Source organism: Nicrophorus vespilloides, unplaced genomic scaffold (genome assembly GCF_001412225.1).
Source record: "Nicrophorus vespilloides isolate i.1.1-1 unplaced genomic scaffold, Nicve_v1.0, whole genome shotgun sequence".
NCBI lineage: Eukaryota > Metazoa > Arthropoda > Insecta > Coleoptera > Silphidae > Nicrophorus > Nicrophorus vespilloides.
The window spans coordinates 144,578-166,813 of record NW_017096512.1 but is presented as its reverse complement, the minus strand read 5'-3'; the positions used below and the strand labels follow the sequence as shown (position 1 = coordinate 166,813).

General features: G+C 33.2%; 3 protein-coding genes across 3 annotated transcripts; 1 reads left to right on the top strand and 2 right to left on the bottom strand.

Annotated features, from left to right (window-relative positions):
- Nucleotides 1-785: 785 nt before the first annotated feature.
- Nucleotides 786-9,058, bottom strand: LOC108557275 (egl nine homolog 3). The gene is made up of 4 exons (XM_017913722.1): nucleotides 8,213-9,058; nucleotides 1,752-1,919; nucleotides 1,405-1,567; nucleotides 786-955 (listed from the first exon to the last, which is right to left on the bottom strand). Exons 1-4 carry the CDS (start codon nucleotides 8,969-8,971, stop codon nucleotides 933-935), a joined length of 1,113 nt encoding a protein of 370 aa, XP_017769211.1. The 5' UTR covers nucleotides 8,972-9,058; the 3' UTR covers nucleotides 786-932.
- A 28-nt stretch (nucleotides 9,059-9,086) lies between these two features.
- LOC108557276 (trafficking protein particle complex subunit 6B) lies at nucleotides 9,087-10,462 on the top strand. Its single transcript, XM_017913723.1, has 3 exons — nucleotides 9,087-9,291; nucleotides 9,345-9,406; nucleotides 10,061-10,462. The coding sequence occupies exons 1-3, from the start codon at nucleotides 9,202-9,204 to the stop codon at nucleotides 10,386-10,388; spliced, it is 480 nt and encodes a 159-aa protein (XP_017769212.1). The 5' UTR covers nucleotides 9,087-9,201; the 3' UTR covers nucleotides 10,389-10,462.
- LOC108557274 (cystathionine beta-synthase) lies at nucleotides 10,385-13,384 on the bottom strand. The gene is made up of 10 exons (XM_017913721.1): nucleotides 13,281-13,384; nucleotides 12,979-13,165; nucleotides 12,187-12,293; nucleotides 11,772-12,121; nucleotides 11,627-11,713; nucleotides 11,278-11,563; nucleotides 11,045-11,222; nucleotides 10,855-10,989; nucleotides 10,619-10,800; nucleotides 10,385-10,560 (listed from the first exon to the last, which is right to left on the bottom strand). The coding sequence occupies exons 2-10, from the start codon at nucleotides 13,155-13,157 to the stop codon at nucleotides 10,466-10,468; spliced, it is 1,599 nt and encodes a 532-aa protein (XP_017769210.1). The 5' UTR covers nucleotides 13,158-13,165; nucleotides 13,281-13,384; the 3' UTR covers nucleotides 10,385-10,465.
- Nucleotides 13,385-22,236: the final 8,852 nt, after the last annotated feature.

Genomic DNA, 22,236 nt, shown 5'->3' with positions numbered 1-22,236 from the left:
TACTATATACAAATTTTTTGTATATAAAATATATAATTTCATTATTTTTTTTACCTATACATTATACATAGTCTTTCGAGATTACTCCAAGTAAAAATAGAATTAAGAACAACTGAATAATAATTCAAACAAAATTGAGGACGCTCTCAGATATATAAAATAATACACTGTAAACTATCTATATACAAATCATTTGTATTAAATTAAAGAAGAAAAAAAAACGATTGATGTTTTTTTTTTTATAAGCATTAAGAAAACTATAATTAAATACGTATGTATGTATAAATCATGCTGAGTAATTAAGAAGCAAATAAATCACTGTAACTGGGGGGACGTTGTTTGTTTTCTAGGAAACAAAATTAATAATAATAATAATATACATAGACTATAGGAAACTGCTCTGGGGTTGCACATATTATCGTATTGCATTTAGTTTAATACTCGTTATTTTGTTTTACTTTTACAATCAGTATTCTCACTTAATTCTCAGAAATCCGTGTGGTTTGTGTAGAATGAACAAAAAAAGAATCAACAAACAAAGCCATCATCCCAAACAGAGAGGTCCAGTTCGGTTATCATTGGAAATTATCACACATTTTACACATCTAAATACAAAATATAATAGTTATGTAGTCATATTATTTACACACGCGGAGCACACACACACACACAACACTTCTTCGAATTAACAATAATTAATACCCAATGTGAATGAATGAGGACTCTCAAGATCTCATTTACAAAAAAAAATCTATGCTAATCATTCATTTCGTGTATATGTATGTATAAGTATGTTATTTTTTTCTTCTATTATGTAAAGAAATCGTCACTACCACAACGAACTCATCATCCTTCCAGCAGTCCCTTTTTCCTTTAAATAAATATCACATCACTGAACGAATCGCACTCCCCTTCATCGTCGGAGCCTCGTTTCATTTCTTCTTCAAAGAGGAACCTGCAAACATAAACATATTAATTGTTATTCAATAATTATCTCATTATTATTATGAGTTAAAGTATTAAAATTACAAATATTTACTTAAATAAATAACATTTTATTAAACTATTTAGAATAATTTTGTGGAGTGTTTTAATAGCCAAAACAAAACAAAAAATGTAATGCTTTAGCATTAGTGCACTAATTGTAGTAGGTTGAAGCAATGAAAGAAAGACATGCTTTAAGGGATCGATACTAGCAAGTTCCACTTTTGGCCCGAACACGACAAAACTTGGTCAAGGTTGCTGAAGTACAAATACTATGAAAAATCAATAATAGTGACTTCCGTGTCGACCACCCTAATACCAGCAGTTAATTGTTAGTAACAGATTCATGTGTAACGAATAAATGGATTAATACATTACATAGAATGATTTATCTGTGAATCAATTTGAAAGATGACTTACGATCTTTTTCATAACGCCTGCAAGCGTCCTCTCTTTCTCTCGCGTCAAAGTACCATAGCGTTATCGCGTATCTCGTGTGGAATGCGGGCTGCACCTCGTGCGGATTCCGCCTATCCGACCAGAAGAATAATAACCTATCGAATAGCGGCTCTATGTCTGCAACCTGCAATCAGAAAGGAGAAAAATATAGAGACAAAAGTTTCGTAAATGGTACAGCGAGTCGAGCAATTGTCAACTCATGTTTAGTCGACAGAAACCAGTTGCAATGACCCTAAACAACTTTCGGGTTGAATTACAACATTCAGTTTGAATTTGTTACATATTTAAAGAATGTAAAGAGAACTTACTTTATCGGTCCAGCCTTCTGGGAAAATTCGCAGCAATCCTCCGCTACATTTAATATCCCAATGCAGATTCAAGTAGTAGATGGCCGTAATACATCTTCCATCCCTGTTCGGATTGTCCACGTGTTTCACGTAATGCGAACCTGATCCTGGATAGCAAGCAACCATAGCCTTGAAACAAAGAGAACAATGTTAAACTCGAGACATTTACATTACATTTGTAATTTTAAATAATTTCGTGCAACAGTACACCAATTCCTGCATAATTTGCGATTTACACGGTTCTACATTCAAAAGTACTTATCTACCGTGTAAATCGGGGAATAAGTGTACTTTTATTTTAAAGAATTTGCAGTTTATAAACATTTCATTTAAATTTCATCAATCAAACAATAGTTGGGTTACAAAGTAAGTTATATGGTTGTTATGTAGTCATATTATTTACACACGCGGAGCACAGACACACACACACAACACTTCTTCGAATTAACAATAATTAATACCCAATGTGAATGAATGAGGACTCTCAAGATCCCATTTACAAAAAAAATCTATGCTAATCATTCATTTCGTGTATATGTATGTATAAGTATGTTATTTTTTCTTCTATTATGTAAAGAAAACGTCACTACCACAACGAACTCATCATCCAAAGTGTAAATAAGTGTACTTTTATTTTAAAGAATTTGCAGTTTATAAATATTTCGTTTAAATTTCATCACTCAAACAATAGTTGTGTTACAATAATAAAGTTCGAATAATAAAGTGGTTTGAAAATAAATATCAAAGCTACTGACCATAAACAATCGAATCTATAAAAGATACTGTGTTTTTTAGAAACGTGATACGCAAGAGATGGATTGCAGCAGCTGTGCGCATTCCGAAGCAAAGATAATGCAGATTAGAGTGAGCAATGATCGCTAATTAGCGGAAAGATAAAAATAAAACGAATTCGGCGTCGCATCACGATTAATTGGCAATTGTGTTCAGATAAGGAACGTTTTTGCTAGAAATGAAATGAAACGAACTGTTTACAATTTCCATGCCAGATAAGGTAAAAACAACAAATTCAGGTGAAACGAAAATAAACACCGAGGAAAAGTGGACGTGCACGTAGAGAAAAGGCGCGCGCGCGCCTATTTGGGCCACGAATTTCGGTCTATTCGCGTTTAACCGCATTGTTTCTTTCTTTCTTCAATTATCTCCCCCAAGTAGCCGAGTACAATAAATATTGTTATTCGTTAGTCGTTGCACTCCAAAAAATATATATATAGAGGCTGAACAAACGAATCTGCTACGTGCCAGCCCACGTGTAGGGCCGTGACGTACCCAGCAAACGTCACGTAGGCTCCGAAATCTAATAGGAAAACCGGCGTTTCTTTTCGTGCGCCGTACGGAGCGAAAAAGTGGGACAGGGATTTCTGGCCAACACCTCCTCCTCAAAGACACATTTAGAAATTGCATTACTTAATATTTATACGTTCTATTATTAAACACTTCTGTCTAGTGGGAATACACGTACACGCTCCAGTTTTTATCACCTCTGGAACAATGATCTACAGACAGTATTTTTTCTGACCATAAGACGCACACTTATCCCATAAAGAAATCTACTTCAAACTTTAATGCGTCTTTCATAGATTTATATTAATTGTCTCATAAATTTGCGGCACATCCGAAAAAACAGTATTTACATTTCATAAAATTCGACAATTTTTACTTATTAAAAACTATCTTTAAAACAACTATTTCACATTTCAAAATATTATTAATATTCTCAACATATTTATAAAACAATTTGATTTCTTATTACATAAATAATAATAATACAACAATTACTTAAACATTGAAATCTACAAATTTATAAATCACAAATATTATGTGTTACCGAGGTTTATTTTTCTGTATTTTTAAAAGCAATTTTAAAGTGAAATATATTCAATGTTTTTTTTATATATATATTCTTGAATAGTTTTAAATTCCGTTCAGCTTTAGTAATCAGTGTAATACATTTGTTTGGTTATTTTAATTAATTAATAGAGGCTTTTCCAATCATCGGTTTTAACAAATAACATGTTTATAATCTGAAGTAGGAAAACCCCCATGAAAAACCTAGCATTTGAATATCTAGTCCCATATGATTTGCAACTGCAGTAACACCTCATTTATTGAAGTCATATTAACATACAGTAAATAGACAAGTTTAAAGCGTTAATCGAGGTTTTACTATATTATTAAAATATCAAAATTAAAAAAAAAATCTTGTGATTTAGTTGTTTTATGTGTATAACAAGATTAGTACCAAGAATTGTGTGCATTTAACTGTTGCAACAAATACATTTTCGCTTATTAGCGAGTTCTGTGTATGCTTTTCCGATATTTTTAGATATGATCGTCGGTCGGGAATTTCCACGAATCCGCCACAAAATTGCACCATTTTCTGTGGTCTACCGTGAATGCATTTTATTAGCGGATTTTACACGCACACCCGGCATGTTCGTAACATTTCCATTGTCCCAAATGCACCGACTCACTTGCATAATCCAATTGCATCTTTTGCTCTCTTTGGACAATAAAGTCCTGCATTCCATTCACGTGGGTGGTCCAATATTCATACCCACAAACCAGTGCATCATGAATAATAATTTTTACGTTCCAAATTGATTCATTTTATCCAATATTCATCGTATACTCCATGTATTTACTTAAGATAACAATTGCAATCTTTCGTAATTTACGTCAAACAAATAAATGCTGCAGCAACTATCTCATAAGTTACTTTTTTTTTTTATATAATTTGTTTTAAAAATAAATTACTGAAACTTGTAAGCGAATGTAAACAGGTTATAAAGCAAGTCGCATTTACCAAATTATATTAATTCCTCTTACGTAAAAGAATTCATTCACATTTTCGAACCATTATCAACTTGAACAACTCAACGCCGATAAAGTCTCACTCATAGATACAGACATGCAAGTGTGCTCGAGACTGAGGTGCCAAATACTTTTTTTTAAACCAAAATAAAATTTAATTTTACATTGGCAAAGGTCAATTTCAAGTACCTGCACTAGTAGCTTATTACATGTATAGCATATTAAGTTTTCTCGAGAAAAAAAAAATGTGTATACAGAAATAAATGGCCTACTTTCGTGAAATGATCTCATCTTTGAGAAGAAGAAAAAAAAACACAAACAATTAATTTAAAAAAAAAACTAATTTATATCAATTGAGTAATAACATTCCGTTGATTATATAATGACCGATGTGTAAAAGAAAGAAAAGAAATTCCTTTTGCGAGCGGATTGTTCTCGGAAAGGAATAATAACGTGTTATTAGTAATTCGCAATGCGATTAGATTAAATCGGAATGACTGGATTTTCTTGGAAATATACTTCGAGCCGTGAATGAACACTACTTCTTTCGCATTGCCGAAAATGTTGATTCATTTACACATTCATTGATAAAATGCATGCTTACACATTTAAAAAAAACACTTAACGGAAACTAATTTGATGATATAATCTAGATCTAACGAGTAGTTAATTGATTTACTACTGTAAAGCGCAGATTGTTTGCTATTTTACTACACCGAAGAATGCGCAAATTTAAATTCAAATCTTGTATAGTAGGCAACCATAATTACGTGCAAATTCGCGAATTTACATCAGATTCATTGATTTGTTGTGGCCATCAGGGAAGAACCGAGCCCAGTTTACGCGTGTAAACGATTACGTGTGCGATTCGATCCACCAAGCCCACCAAGGATGATGGCCCGAGGACCTTGACCAAAATGTTTCGTGTATTTACATATATACTTTTTTTTTAAAGGTTTCGGTAATTATCCCACGAAGGACATCATAGTTACAATTTGTTTCGACCTTTATAATAAAGCAGACGACCAATTATAATAAATAAGTAATGTTTCAGAGCAATCATATCTAAGTTTAGAAACTTTTTTTTACGATAAATGTAGTATAGAACAAAGACTTGAAAGTATGAATACTGAAGAATACAACCGGAATTGAATTACAACGTTTGGAATTTTAATTACTCGCTTCCTGTATCTGTCGAAAGATTTTAGCATCCGGCAATGCTCAAGCAACCAAAGGCATCTGTGGATAAACAAAAATGTGTCCGCGAATAACGTTGATCCAATAACTAACATTTGATCGTTACGGTTCAATGCGTTTTGTTTACAGTAAATACTAAGTATATTTACTATTTGTATGATGTTCATTCAGTAACACGAAGTCATTATTTTTAATCAAGAAACGTAAACGTAATATCAAAATGAATTAAGTAAAACATTGCATTTTAATTAAGAGATTAACGGATTTACACACAGGACATTGAACCCCAAAAAAAAAGTTAACTGCTTTTACAAAACCACTAACAATATCCATTAGAAAAAAGAAATCTAACAGTCTTCTGTCCTTTAGATTCTTAAATATTTATGCTGTTGCAATATTTAAATCGATGAGTATTAGGATCACGAATTTATTGGCGATTCAAATTTCTAAATTTCGCAACGCATGCTCTTTCTTCTATTTCAACTTGTTTCCATAACTACTAAAAAAATCTATAAATCTCGACTGAAATAGAACCCCCATCGAGATGTTTCTATGACAACAACTCCTGCTTTGGACATCACTTCATTCATCGATGCGTCACTCGGCAATTATTATTTAAATGCCCAAAAAATATTAAACAATATTTATATGCAAAATAGATTGAAATAATTGATCAAAAAATTGGTCACCCAATCTGCGATAAAAGTTGTTTAACTTTCGTGAAAACCTATGTAAATATTATTATGCAGCGATAAACTGTTCCCAGATGCAGATCAAAAAGTAAATATTTGAAATTCTAAATATCCAATATTCTTGGTAATCACGCGAATTGGACGAGTTGCAAAATTGATGTTGCTTTTAATTTTTAAAACGTTTCGCTAGAATCACGAGAAGAGAACTTGTTTCTCCTCCCACGTATCCAAGTAATTATTCAAAGTGAATTTCTATTTTCCATTCGCTTTGGAGAGAAAAGAAAAAGAGATGATGTTAAAATCGATTTACGACGTTGCGTAACTGATGTTTTCTTCCGGTGCTTTTGGCGTGATTCGATGGATGATGATGATGATGTTTCGTTACCATACAAAATGCGCAATACGAAATGAACGATCTCCGCAATGTTTAAGTGTAAACAGTTACTGGTTTCGTAAGCAAATAATGTTGTGTGTATATTTGTTTATTTGGTTTGTTTCAATAAAAAAAATAAATTACATCGTTGGGCTTCGTTCAAAAGAGTTCACTTTAGTTTGGGAAAATCCTATAGATATTGCAGAGAAACTACGATAGCAGGAAAGTCAACAATGCGTTGCGTCACCGAAGAGCAATTTCATGGATCGATGACGTTGTTTCGTTGTTATTTCATTCGTTAGTCCAATAAGAGAGAGAGAAGAATTAAAGAGGTTTTGGGTTTTTAAAACTGCGAGTTGTATGTGTGTATGGGAAAAGAATCCTGGCTGTGTTAGACGAAAACAATAAACACGAGGTACAAATCGTATATATATATATGGGATTTTGCGTACGTGACTAAAAGCATGCTCCGATCTAAAGCCGAGAGAAGGAGAGAAGCGCACGTGAACGAAGCGAGTGCAACGGAGAGCGCACTCGTAAATAAACATAGACCACGCATATTCTCCACGCTACCAGACTTATCCAGATATCCATTATTTTCCAATTTCAGATTAAGGCGTATTTAAAAAAAATATAGGATGATTTCACGAAATTGCAGTTTCCAGAGGGAAAATCTATATGAAGCCTGGATTTATAATTGTTTATAGTTCAGTTGTGTTTGCTTGCGCTATAGATTGTATAGAAAATACACATGTTTACAAACAAACAAATATGATCGCTCGGAGAACGCTAACCCAATTTCTAGCTTTGTTAAATGCCAAAATATGTTCGTGATAGCAACTTTCTAAACGTGAAGCAGGAAGCGCTAAACGCTCTAAACGATTGCAATATAAGTTGCCTTCTTTCGTTTTCCTATTTTTGAAATCGTAGATCTTGTGAGGAGCGAAAACAAAGTGCGTCCAAGTGGGCGATTTTAACGGAGCGCCATTTTATATTTAGAAACTATAAAAATACTTTGTGCGAGTTTAGAAGAAGTTCCATGCAAAACTTTCTCGTATATTGTTGAAACGTTCTCGCTTGTTTACAATTTTAGTTAAAAATCTGACACATGTCAAATCTTCGATTGGTAAACAAACGTTTATTGCTTGATTGAACGATTGTTCACGAGGAATGTTTCAATTAATTAGGAATTGCGTGTGATTTCTGTAATGAATTGTTACATTTCTTCTTAGGAACTATGTCGATGCCAGCGACATAACCTTAAACATGAAGAACTTTTGATATTTGAAAATCTTTTTGCAATCTTTTTGTTATTCTTCAATTCTTACCTTGGTTCTTCCATTGATGTTATAGTCTCCCAGTTTACCATTATTGTACATTTTGTTTGCTCTCATGATTATAGCATCAACCCGACTGATGAGCTTTCCAATTTGAGTGCAATGCTGCTCCCTACCATCAATCCATGTGATCTGATCACCTCTGATGGTCTTCAGATCTTGTCTGCCATTGCTGCTAACCAATTGGCCATCCTTAAATACCCCTTTGGTGGACATATCGAGCACCTCTGACAGCACTGCCTTCCCCTGACCATCACCCAGAAAATTGTCAACAACACACACACCATATGCATCCATGTCATGGATCACATTCCTGCAGATCCCATTTGTTGTCTCATTGTGGGCCTCATGCAAGAAGTGCGAACTCTCTGGGAAGTCCTTAAAGTCAGGTCTCTTGGGATGTACAATGTTCTCTCCACTGATTGGCATGGCTGTCCTGGCAGATTTCAGGGCTTTCTCAGTCGGTGTCTTGTCCTCCTTATAATGCGGATTTAAACACTCGGCCTGTGATCTCAGTATTTCGCTTTCAGAGCTACCCTCGTCTGGCAACTGGGGGTTCCCCTGATGCTGCTCCACAGAATGCTCGATGTTGGTGGCGCGTCCGTTGATGCGTGCTTTGCACTCTTCTCTGTGACGCTTCCAATCCTGTTTCTGATGTTCTCTTGAGCAATAGTACGTTGACTTGCAGCTCGAACACCTGTGTACTTTCTCGTTGCTACCGCAGACCACGCAGAACAGAACTGAATTCATTTTTACGGAACACGATCTTTTCTAGTACGTACCAGCACTATGACATTGCTGCCATATTGCGATAAAAAGATTTTAGTTTGACTCCGAGGGCGCTCTCATCGCTCATACACATCAGCTGTTTAAAAAAACAATACATTTGCTGTATTAACCTACAAAGGACGGCGTTCGATATTTTCCTCAACAGCTATATACAGGTGTATACAGGAAGTACCGTTTCTGCGCTAGAAGAAATGGCAGACGAAACAGTATTCGATTTCTTACATTCCGAACTTGTTAACTATGTAATCGAGCAGAGCGAGCTGAAAAACAAAGATGCCAAAGTGAGTTAAATCCTTTGCAATACATTCTAACTAAATCAATAAACTTACTGCAGGACGAAGATTTATCAAATTTGGAATACTTGGGATTTTCCACTGGATACAGAATGATAGAAAGGTGAGCAGTATAGTCAAAGATAATTACAACAGAGTATAGACTTATTGTTTATAGCGTTAGGAAAGAAAATATTTAACTTTTCTAAAAACAAGATAGGCAACTTCAATTGCATCTGTGTATATTTTAATTCGATTATCTATAAACCATTTATAATGCTGCATCCGCACTATGCGTGACATGATACATGTATCACTGACCAATAATTATCAAGCCATTAGGCATATTTGTCAACTTACAATACATAAGTTACATGTTCTATATCACATAAATTTAGTATTATTTTAGTGCAATGGAAACGAGGTGATAAAGTTTTAATAACAGATAAATATTTACTCAATTAAACTTATTTATTAAATATGCAGTATTTTTGGATACGTAAATTCATATTATTTTCATTCAAAATGTCTCAAAAATTTGCTCACTATATTTAGGTGACTTCTGTTAAGTAAATATAATAATTATGTTATAAACAAGTTTGTTGGCTTTATAATCTTTATGGACTTGAAAGAAAACATTATTTATTAATGTAGACTAAACAGTCGTAAACACGTTCCTTCCTGTTGAAGCAGACTTCTATTTCAAAATTTATGACGGCGAATAAACAATGCTAAATCTTGTTTGTTTATATTATTATAATTTTATGTGCATTTTCAGATTAACAAAGGAAATGCCTCGGTTCAAAGATGAGCTGGACACGATGAAATTCATATGCACTGATTTTTGGACGGCGATCTATAGGAAACAGATAGACAACTTGCGGACCAACCACCAAGGCGTCTACGTGCTGCAGGACAACGGATTCCGATTTCTGAACAACATCTCTAATGGTAAACAATATTTGGAGCTGGCTCCGCGTTACGTGACGTTCACGTGCGGCGTAGTCAGAGGCGGATTGGCCAATTTGGGCATCAACAGTTTAGTAACTGCGGAGGTGCAAAGCATGCCCTCTTGCAAGTTCCACATTCAGGTCCAAAGATCTTAACGAGATTATTTATTTGTCTTTATTTTTTATTTGTAAGTATATAAAAAAGAAACATTTTGCCGATCGGTCTTGTGTTTTCATTCGCTGCCGTTCTTCGCCTCCTTCTCGGTGATGTAGTGGAGCAAATCGATGTTTGTCACGATGCCCAAAATCACTTCCTTGGAATCTTTCACTACAAAAAGATAATTTAGTTAATTTAACACTTATTATAGAATTGCTTTTTTATTTACTGTCTGTGACTAGGACGTAGGTGTCTTTTTCCAACATCCTTGAAACTAAACCGAGGGAGGTGTTCGGGTTGACTTTGTTGTATTTTGCAACTGTGGTCTTGCTGATTGGGCAGTTGGGCTTCACGAACGAATTCACCAGTTTACCCATGAGAGTGGTGATGGTTGCCATACCTTCGATGGTTCTATAAAGAAAAACATATAAACACTAATTTACCAATATTGAACGCCGAATTTACCCATTTTTATCAACGATCGGCATTTGATCGTAACCTTGTTTCTTCATAACGTTGAGAGTTTTCGCGCAGGTCGTGCTTGGCAATAAGCTCATTGGTGGTTGAAGAGGTAATTTAGATACTTTTTCGTCCCACCACCTGTAAACAATTCCAGTTAGCATGCATTATTTTGTTCGTTGCGTTGTGTAAATACCAGTGGTTTTGAGTGTTGACACATTCTTGGAGGTTCCTGGCTTCCATCCAGTGATCGGAAACGAATTTGGTCATGTAGTTGCGAATACCGTCGGGGAGAACAACGACGCAAACTTGGCCTTCCTTCAATCTGGACGCCGCTTTCAGAGCCGCAGCCATGGCGCAACCGCTGCTTCCACCTGAAGGTTTTGAAATTATAACAATGATGTTGTATTCGTCGTTTTGAGTGCTTACCGCAAAGTAATCCTTCATCTTTGATGATGCGCTTGGCCATCGGCAAAGCCTCTTGGTCGTTAACTTTGACCCACAGATCGGCGACGGATCTATCCAGAACGGTGGGCACGAAATCGTAACCGATACCTTCGACTTCGTAATAGGTTACATCGGTTTTGTTGAGGGATTCCGGAAGAGAAAGGATTGAACCTTCAGGATCGGCGGCGACGACGATGCAGGAAGGGCAGGAGTCCTTCATGCGACGGCCAATACCGCATACGGTACCACCGGTTCCAGCACCAGCAACCTAAGAAGTTAATTAATTACAAACATAGATACACTTTTTTTAAATCAATTATCAAATACGTACCACCATATCGACTTTTCCGTTGAAAGCCTCCAAAATTTCGGCGGCTGTTGTATCGTAATGGGCCAAAGGATTACCCGGATTCCTGTACTGAAATGAAAACACGTTAAACTATTGAAATCATTTGATTTGATGAACTCCAATTTACTTGATCCAAAATAATCGAGTTTGGAATCTCGCTCTGCAATTTTTGAGACACGACGATTAAACCTTCCGGAGATTCGAATGAAGCAGCGGTTGGTGTCCGGATGATCTCGGCTCCAAGTGCCTTCAAAGTGTCCACCTTCTCGTTGGACATCTTCTCGGGCATAACGATGATGCAACGGTAACCCTTGATGGCAGCAGCCAAAGCCAAACCGATACCGGTGTTTCCTGAAGTCGGCTCGATAATGGTATATCCTGGCTTCAAGAGACCTTGCTTCTCCGCGTCTTCGACCATACGGAAAGCGATGCGATCCTTGACGGAACCACCCGGGTTGAAGAATTCGCATTTAGCATCTACAACAAATACATATTCTTATTTAAAAAAAAATACTTCGAAGAACATCAACGAATTCACTTACAAACATCGCACTTGATTCCATAAGATTGCGGGATTTTGTTGAGTTTTACCATCGGCGTGTTTCCAATGTGATGGAGGATGTTCGGAATCGGACCACCGTCGTTCTGGCTGTTCAAAGAAATTCAAATAAATCATTGTAAATTTTCATTTATGCATGAATGTGCAAATTGAGTTGTACATTAACAATCTGACAAAAGAGAAAAATAAAGCAATTTGCATACGCAAACAGATGATGACGATGTTAAGTATTAATCGTATGATAACTGAAACGATTTTGCAATTGAGTTATTTGAATTATTTGTTTATGAAAAATGTTTATCTATAAATTCATTTTCAAGAAAATCATATGTGTGATTGTAAATCTTCAAAGAATTAGAGACCTTTTGGCTTTGCAGTATGTTTCAATAGGCACAATTCGATATGATAGGCAACCTTAATATCAAAATAGCACATGGCGAAATCCGTGTTTATATTACATAATTCGTGATAGGGCGGCCTTGAATGTATTCAATTGATTAACAATGAACGATAATTGTTACGGTCGAATCGGTGGCATCAACGGAAAAAATATCGTCATTTTGGCGCTAAACAGTTTTTTTTCCTCTATTATTTGCGTTTTCAATAGGTCCATTGTTGTCTCTAGTAAGTGGAAACAGAAATACAAAGCGATTTGCATATGCAAACAGTACAAATGCATATGCTACTTGATGTCAAAGATAAACAAATGCGGGTCGCTTTAAGGTTAATGAGGATGCGGCATTAGTTCTTTTCGGACTTTTGTTTGTTAACTCACATCCTGAAGGTGGAATGGGGCGACGACTTCGGATCCGCCCCCTTCTTCCACGTGCACTTCGAGGGTTGATCTGGCCTCACGAATTTGCTCATATCGAAAGACATCTTGGCCTTCTTGATCACACAGGTCTTCTCCGCACGAGGACACGCCGATGTCTTCAGTTCGCAGCGGTTGGCCATCTTCAGAACTATTACCCCAAAAAAAAAAATATATAAATAAATAAATAAAACATTAAATCATGTAAATACACGAATAAAGTTGTCTTAAGCATAGGGTTAAATAATAAATGAAAATAAACTAACATATGGTCCTGCGTTTGTTGGAAATTCCCTTGGAAGCTTCGTGCGAAGTTAACTACAGCACGTCCTGTGAGCTAACTGCGGGAAAACCTGATCGGCAGCGCCGTTTATATGCTCTGTCTGAATCGACGGTATATGTTGCCTGATGGCGTGTTGTTTGCTCTACAGATGATCATATCAGATCTTCGCTTTTTTTTTGCTCTCACCAAATGTTATTACATAAAAGGTCATAATCTGCGATTAGGGTTACAATTGCGTTGGCTCTTCTATTTTTACCGAACATCTCAACTCTCCAAGACTCGCTTTTAATTATCTAGGGACAATTATCTCAATCCATTCTTTTCGCCAATCAAAATGATGCGATTACGAGATTACGCATCAATAAATTAATTACAAATAATATTATTTAGACCGAATTTTATACACCCATTACCCCAACATGTTGCTTGTTGATTTCTTGAGAACTATAATACATAGAATCGATCCAAAAGATGCATATGAAAGCTGGATGTTTGGGAAATGTAGCAATTATTCATAGATTACTATAATTACACCTATTTGGCCGTAAATAACACCCGAAAAGTAGCGTTTACAACAACATAGAAACATATAGAAATACATGGAAATTTAAATATAATCTTTTGAAGAAAATAACAGTTAAATCATTAACGAGAGAATATTCATTAATATAATTAAAAACAGAGATTAAAATAATTAAATAATTTTATATTCAATAATAAGATATTTACGTTTAGGCTTTTCTTGTTAATTGCGAAGAATAACAGAAAAATTAATTGACAGCCTAATGCAATTTTTAAATATTTTATATAATTCTAAATACAATTTGCCCAGTGCCCTAACATTTGTTGCGAACATTGTTATTGACAGAAAACTTTATGAAATTGTTTTTTTTATGAAATGTGCAAAATTAAAATGTGCGAAAATTGTTCTATTTTCGTTTTGTTGTTGTTAAACGTAATCGAGGTGGCATCAAAACAATTAATTTATAATTAGTGTGCGTAACTAGTAAATATTAGTATTTCTTACAATTATACTAACGAGTCAACATAATAATTACATATTATTGATAGACTATCAATTTACTACGGTATACTGATAAAGGTTGTTATAATACATTTTTTTTATGCTATTATATTATTCAAGGTAAATGCAAAGAACAAATACGATATTTTTTTAATAAATATCATAAATATTTTTGGAAAACTTACAACTGAAAATCCTTATGGTTGATGCAGAGTTAACATCAAAATATATATTCTATTCCACATATTTTTTCGTGAGCCCCAAAAACTCTGATGGGCCCTACAGAGATGAATTACCCATTAAGTTGATAAGATACGTGTCTAGGGACCCAGGCTTTGCAAGCTAAGACATATTTTTATAGTGTTTTAAAATAAATGTTTTGGAAACCCAAAAATATAATTTGTCAATGTCGTCAAAACTATTTAGGGGATAGCAGAAAAATTAATGACAGATGGGTATGTGTAGAAAATATTCCGTCTCAATGTTGTTCTACACATACCCAATCTTTCCGGAGGTCTTTTAAAATTTGTATGTGCAAAAGGTCCGGAACCCGACCAAAAAGTTTGAGATTACCACTAATTACATAATCACGGTGAAACCGTATATTGTGAAACCGTATATTACTTATAGCGAAAATGTATGAATTTTTGCAGTGTTATAAAACTGTATATTCATAAATTACAACAAGCCAGAGTCGAACGGAACCGAACCGTAAACCGAAATTGTCACCGGAACGAAAAAATGCTGAATTGAAAAACCGAAACAGGAGCGAAATTTTAATTAAGGTTAATTTCGGTTCAAGAAGAAAAAAGGGCAAGCAGTCTTGCGCAACTAACATTAAAAAAAAACTCAAAAGTGATTAAAAAAGTTATTACTGTAAACATGACTGAAGAAACTTTACAAAGTGCATGTGTTGAACTAGTCACTAAACAATTTTTATTTCTTTTGTATTTTCAATTTTATATTTTAAAACAATAGTAAGGGAATTTGGTAAATCAAAATTTGATATTGGACTCGATTTTAAATTTTAATTTCAACCGGAACTGAACCGAAATTTTTAGACGAACCGAAACTGGAACGATAAATATTTACTTGGAACGTAACCGTAAACCGTAAATTAATTTCGGTTCGACTCTCTGCAAAAAACCAAAGGATAGCCAATAATTTAAATATAAATTGTTTATGTAATTTTATATTGAGCTGTATGTAAAGTTGCCTATAACAGATTTTAAATTTTAAAGTTATATTCAAATTACGCGTCTTCTATAAAATTACACACCATGTTCATTTAAATTTTATAAATTTTAATATATTCAATGGATTATGCGTCTTATTCAAAGTCTAGTTTGTTTTTAAAAAAATTATTCACTAATTATTAAAAGCAATGCTTACAATATTATATAATAATATTTTCAATTTGTAAGTTTATACAATCAAATTATGTATTTTAATTTTAATTTATCGATTTTTTCAGAATGTTTCAACATCGACTTTGGTACGATTTACGCGAGCGGAAAATTAATGAGAGTTAATGAATTTAATCGAAGCAATTTAGCAGTAATTCTATTACATAGTGAGTGCATTGAGTAGTGAAAAAAAAAAATAATAGAGGGACGATTCGATTGATGTTTTGTACAAACGAGCCGAGTAAATGTTGCATAAGCAAATCGCTTATAATCGGCTTAAAGCAGTTTGTTTTTGATGTGAACAAGGTGCACAGTCGTTCTAAACTTAACTATCGATCTAATTACAATTACAAATCATCAATAGTTCACTTCATTTCGAATGCGTTTGCATTGTAAAATTATTCAAATTGATTCTAGTTCAAATAACATCCTATAGGTGTTTGTGATGAAAATTTATGTTACGTAATCAGTCGATTTATTTTAATTAACTCTTATTTTCTTCAATGATATTGTTTCTTCAATGATATTAGCAGGTGAAAGCTTGCATTTGAAAATGAAATTATTGAAAATATTTATTTTTTGTGATCGTAGCTGCGAATAGATGTCGCTTCGGCGGAAAACTTTTTGAATCGGTTGCGGGGAAAAACATCCTCAGTTGCGTAATATTTGTTTATTGCGGATTGGCCGGGCAGGTTTTCCATTCGCGGATTTTTTTCCCGATGCACTTGCTTGCTTGACCATGGCAACTTGCATGGTTGATAACACAGTTGCACATGAATATATATATATATGTAAGCGCTCGTTACGAAACTTTTCTGTCTCTGTTTTTCGCTCTAGTCCACTCGTAGTCTTTCAACGAGCGAAAATTACAAAACCATTTTGCCTGTGTCGTAGCCTTGGTAATAATACAGTAGTTTCGGCACACCATTAAAACGAAGCGGCTCACCGCACTCGGGAAGCTGCTTTTTTGGCAGACACTAAACATATATAATAATACTAAATCATTTTGGCATTAGATCCGAACTCTTAGTAAACGTTTGTTTTCATCTTTTGTTTATACGTTGCTTTTTGTTTTGTGGATGCGGTTGTTGTTTTTTTTTTTCAAAACTTTAAACTTTTTGGATACCTTTTGTTTGCCCGTAACCATGGTTATATACCAATACAGTTTTGTTTCTATCTTTATAGTTGTCAAATTATTCACGTCATTTATCCTCTCTCCCTCTGTCCTCACGACCCAAACAAATTCCAGTCTCGCGAAATTTCCCGTGCATAATAATTGACGCCACCCTCGACTCATCCACCCCAGAAAGGTCCGGTCCAGAGGTTCGTGATAAAATCAGCAAAATCTTTACGTGTGAGTACTTTTACGCATTGCTTTGTAGACAAATGTCACTTTGATAAAAAAAAAACACACACATTAGAAGCACTTCCATTGGAATGGAAGATATTTTTGCTAGTGTTTTGTTTGCAATTTGCATAGCTTGTCTACGATTATCACCGTTCCAAGAAATGCAAAAAAAATAATCGCACCGGCTCGTTTAAATTCAAATTTCGGTTTGCAATCCTTGACGTTAAAATGTTCAACCATAAATAAGAAAAACTAGAAAGGTGATGTTTCCATCACGTTACCTTTGAGACCTTGCCATCTAAAGAACACACAAATAGTCAATCTTCATTAAGTTATTATTTCTTTCCCACTACAGTGGAACCTCGCTTAACGAGTTTAATCCGTTCCAGAATTTCCGGATTTTTACTCATATAGTGAAACATATTCAAAAATACACATAATATGTATACACAAAGTGATGGAGCTCGCGAAATCCGGGACTTCTCTTCTCATCGTCACTCGTTATGTATTTTTAATTTAATAAATTCATTGTAATTCCAATAAAAATCCAACTAATTACTTCATCATACTAAGTTTTGTTAATAGATTTAAGTAACATACGTTTAATTTTATTTGATTTTATTTAAACAAAGTATTTATTTGTTAGTAATTTATATAACTTATTTTTTTATAAATAATAAATTAGTACACCTAACCCCGATTTACACAGTAGATAGGTTCATGAAAAAAAAACGTGTAAATTGAAATTGTAACTTTTTTTTAATATAAACCCGTGTAAATCGAAAAGCATGCAAAACAAAATATTTTTTTTTAAACCGTGTAAAAGAGAAAACGTGTAAAAAATTACAGAACTGTAAATTTTATTGTATTTATGCAATTGATATAATTAGAATGCGATTAACATGTTCACTCTACTCATGATTCACAGCAATATTAGTTCAAGGGAATTCTAGTTATATTTTATTTTTATATTTAATTAATCATGTTTGCATGCACTTGAATGGAATCTATTTTGTTTCCATATTGTTTAATCATCTACAAATATATGTGTATATCCATATCAAAGAAAATCGCGTGGAAGGTCAAAGGTTGTCTTGTATAATTGTAGAAATTAATGTTCGTATCATAGAAATTAATATAAATTTCACTTTCAGAAGATTTCTTATCCAAATTAAATGAATTTGTTCTACTAAATACTTGTGGTTATAAAGTACTTAATTTTCTATGCTACTGATAATGCGCTTGAAACAGTAAATCGAAAGATTCTAAACATCATTTAAAAATGCTGTATTTTTGTTAATTTGAAAAAAAAATTACAATTGTAAATTTAAAAAAGAAATGAACTCTGCTCCTATCTTATTATCAATTTACGTAAATTGGTGTTGTGACCGAAAGGGGTCATCCACCTGCTAAACTCATTTGGAATTCTGCTCGCGTTTACCCTGTACCTCTAGATATGCACTTTCAACTTGTTATCCGAAATGTTTGGCTGCTTCTTCTACCAGATAACAGTTTTCGTACACTTAAGGTCTTGACCTTTCGTCGCTGATAACGAATAGTTTTTGCGCATGCTTTTCCTCGCAAATACAATTTACTTGGATTGAGTTTTCGAAAATGCAATTCAACTAATAGAGAAACCTGTGTTGTTTGCGTTGCGTTACGAATTAAACGCTAGTTCGTTGATTGTATTCAGGTGGCAACAGGGGAATCAATGTTTATCGTAAAATGTCATCCAACGTTGAACGTTAATTTTACTGTCTCCCACATATTTTACTTGATAATTGCGCTTGTTTGCATCTCTTTATTTCTGTTTTTCTTTTCATTTTATTTGTGCGAAATCTGGTCTATATCAAGATGAGTGTACAAAATAACATATTGATAAACACCAGACAGCGAATTTCTCATGTTTCCTTTACTATTATTTCTGTTCCTATTTTGTACATTTCGTTATGCAAACAAAAAAATTGTATTTTAATTGCGTAATTGCCGAAGCGCGCTCTTCCTAACGTCAATTACGTAATTGGTGACCCCTCTTTTTTTTTTCGTTAAACGGTTAAAATTTCCACATTCTCGATTTTTCCGTTTAATAAATATAATTATGCGTTTTGTGATTTTTTCTTGCATCATTTGTAAATTGTATAGATTAATAATAGTTGATGCGTTTACAAGCATTTCATGACTAAGAGTCATTTGTTATTGTTGCTGATGATTCGCTGAGTTCTTTGTATGAGCAAATATCAAACACAATTAACGCGTTATCCTTTTGCTAATTGCATTGTAGGTCATCAAGTATGGAATTTCTTTATCATCTGCTGCATTTGTAACGATAATGAGATCATGTTATTCTTTAGCGTCGCGAGACGAATACTTAGAGGTGGTAATCATTAGGATGCTATTAGTGCCCGTATTTGCATTTCGCCGTAATCCCTGTCCTCAAAAGTATTATTTCGCTATTAAACCGACGTTACTTATTTCTGCCATTAAACAATCGTCGCTAGGAGTGGCTCAAAAGACTTCCAATAGCAACGCTATTATTCCTAACACACACAAAAAACTGTTGCCCTTTTTTGTGCGATGCATTGGCGAACGGCGGAGAAAGGAAGATTCGAGCGATTCAAATATAGAATGGCCAAAAGTAGGCTTTGCAAGAGCCAAAAAGCGTTTGGAAATCGTAGTTTTTTTTACGTCTATTTTTACGATGAACGTAGCGGAAGGGAACAAAATACACAAACTATTAACGCGTATTGATTATGAGCTAAATTGCTAACTAAATATACAGTGGAACCTCGCTTAACGACCATTTCGTTTAGCAAGCAAAATTAATTGTAAGAAAAATGATTCTCGCAACGTTTCTCATAACGAGTGACGATGAGAAGAGAAGTCCCGGATTGCGCACCTGCTACATCATTTTTAATACTTGTGTACACATATTAGTGTATATTTCAATATGTTTCACTATACGAGTAAACATTCTGGAACGGATTAAACTCGTTAAGCGAGGTTTCACTGTATATAATCAAATTAGTAAAATCTTTTAATTTAAATTAATTTAATGTGTTTCGTAGAAATATAAACCAAAATCAATAATATTACTTGTAGCTGATTTTTTTTTGTAAGTTGTGTATCATGAATACAGCGCAGTCTGTGGAATCATGAAAAATATGCGTGCCCTGGTTCATCGATCTGCACGAAACGAAAAATTTTCCCCAAGTCATCTTTTCGGTTACAATTACCATTTTCGATTGGTCAGCGTTTGCTTAATGAAATGCGGCAATTTTGATGCTCAACAATTTGAATATTCTATTTTCTATATTATAGCCTTCTCCATGCGTGCATCCGTGCAAGTGTATACGTACTAGTACGTTAGTTATGTAAATATGTAATGTATGTATATTTTCTATGGGTGTCCTTACGTATTAATTAACAACAGCGATCGTGTTTCTTGCTATTCATTGCGCCACCACTAAGACCATAGAAACATTAAATAAATAAACAATATTGATTGTTAATTTAAACAATTGTAATTAATATTAGTTTTATGACTTTTTTTTATGTAAATTACTAAAATCTCAGAACAGAAAACCAAAACTTTTCTACCAAAAAAAACTTGTAAAGTATAATAATTAAATACTCACAAATTTCATGTTATAATATAAAAAATCTTAACAATTCTGCAAATAACTAAATACCATTTATATTTATTTTCACCTACGCTATAATTTATGTTTCGTTTGCATATTGAGTTTCAAAAATTGCTTCGCTGTTTTTCGTGTAGAAACTAATACCATTACATTTTCCTTACATTGGAACTTTACAAATTTGATTCAATATTTATGTCGAAACAAACAAACAAACAAAAAACCGCATAAGTTCAACTTTTGTGTTTTCGATACAATTTATGTATGTAGAATTGACGATGTTTTCCGCTTTTTCTTATATTTAAAAAAAAATATATATTAGCAGTCATTGCGATGATTTGCAAAAAAAAAAAATACTTCGAAGCGTTCTGTTGGCAAACAATGAAGGACGCTTTAAACAGGCATTCATTTATTGATATTATGTAAACTAAATTTTTATAAACTTGATTTACTTGTTTTGTAAATGCTACCGGAAATATCTATCATATATGGAATTGTTGTGAGCGAATGAAAATTATTGATCTTTACTCAACTAAAGCATTGTTTGTCGATATTTTTTTTTCCTCTTTTGTAAAAAAATAATTAAATGAAACTAATGAAAAAATTTTACATTTTTTTTAGTTAAAAAAATTATAAATTTATATGTTTTTTATATTTAAAATTAATGAAAGTAAAAATTTAATTATTGAAATAATTGAATTAACAAAATTCATATTTTTTCCGCTTTTTACTAAATAATTAAAATGAAATATTCACATATAATATTTAATTGAAAACGAGATAAAAGTACAGTTTTCAATACATAAAGTCAATTGAAAAATCAAATTCAATTTAATTAATTAATTAATGTTACTTTTATTAATTTAATTGAAAAAAACAATGCGATTTTTTTTCGATTTTTTAAATAATTTAATTAAATGCACAAAAAAGAACAATTATTTGGAAATATAGTTTTTTTTATATCTGAAGTCAAAATTTGTATGAATTTCATTAAATTGGTACCATTTTACAACTGTTAACTTTCTTGTAAGTGTTATTTTCTGTTTTACTTGTCACTATTGTATTTTTTCGTTAATAGGACAAATTTTTAATTTTAATTTATTGATATTTCTTCCGCCTTTTACTAAATAATTAAAATGAAATGATCACATATAATATTTAATTGAAAACGAGATAAAAGTACAGTTTTCAATACATAAAGTCAATTGAAAAATCAAATTCAATTAAATTAATAAAAATGTTACTTTTATTAATTTAATTGAAAAAAAAACAATGCGATTTTTTTTTTCGCTTTTTTAAATAATTTAATTAAATGCACAAAAATGAACAATTATTTGGAAATATATCTGAAGTCAAAATTTGTATGAATTTCATTAAATTGGTACCGTTTTCCAACTGTTAAATTTCATGTAAGTGTTCTTTTCTGTTTTACTTGTCACTATTGTATTTTTTCGTTAATAGGACAAATTTCTAATTATAATTTTTGATTATTTATATTCAATGACAACAAAAGGGGACTAATA

Coding starts and splice junctions, on each gene's coding strand:
- LOC108557275 (XM_017913722.1), bottom strand. CDS start 8,971: ATGAATTCAGTTCTGTTCTGCGTGGTCTGCGGTAGCAACGAGAAAGTA. Junction 1,920..8,212: donor ACATCAATGGAAGAACCAAG/GTAAGAATTGAA, acceptor CTTTGTTTCAAG/GCTATGGTTGCTTGCTATCC. Junction 1,568..1,751: donor CAGAAGGCTGGACCGATAAA/GTAAGTTCTCTT, acceptor TTCTGATTGCAG/GTTGCAGACATAGAGCCGCT.
- LOC108557276 (XM_017913723.1), top strand. CDS start 9,202: ATGGCAGACGAAACAGTATTCGATTTCTTACATTCCGAACTTGTTAAC. Junction 9,292..9,344: donor TGAAAAACAAAGATGCCAAA/GTGAGTTAAATC, acceptor AACTTACTGCAG/GACGAAGATTTATCAAATTT. Junction 9,407..10,060: donor GGATACAGAATGATAGAAAG/GTGAGCAGTATA, acceptor GTGCATTTTCAG/ATTAACAAAGGAAATGCCTC.
- LOC108557274 (XM_017913721.1), bottom strand. CDS start 13,157: ATGGCCAACCGCTGCGAACTGAAGACATCGGCGTGTCCTCGTGCGGAG. Junction 12,294..12,978: donor CCCCATTCCACCTTCAGGAT/GTGAGTTAACAA, acceptor TTCTTTGAACAG/CCAGAACGACGGTGGTCCGA. Junction 11,564..11,626: donor ACGGAAAAGTCGATATGGTG/GTACGTATTTGA, acceptor TTAACTTCTTAG/GTTGCTGGTGCTGGAACCGG.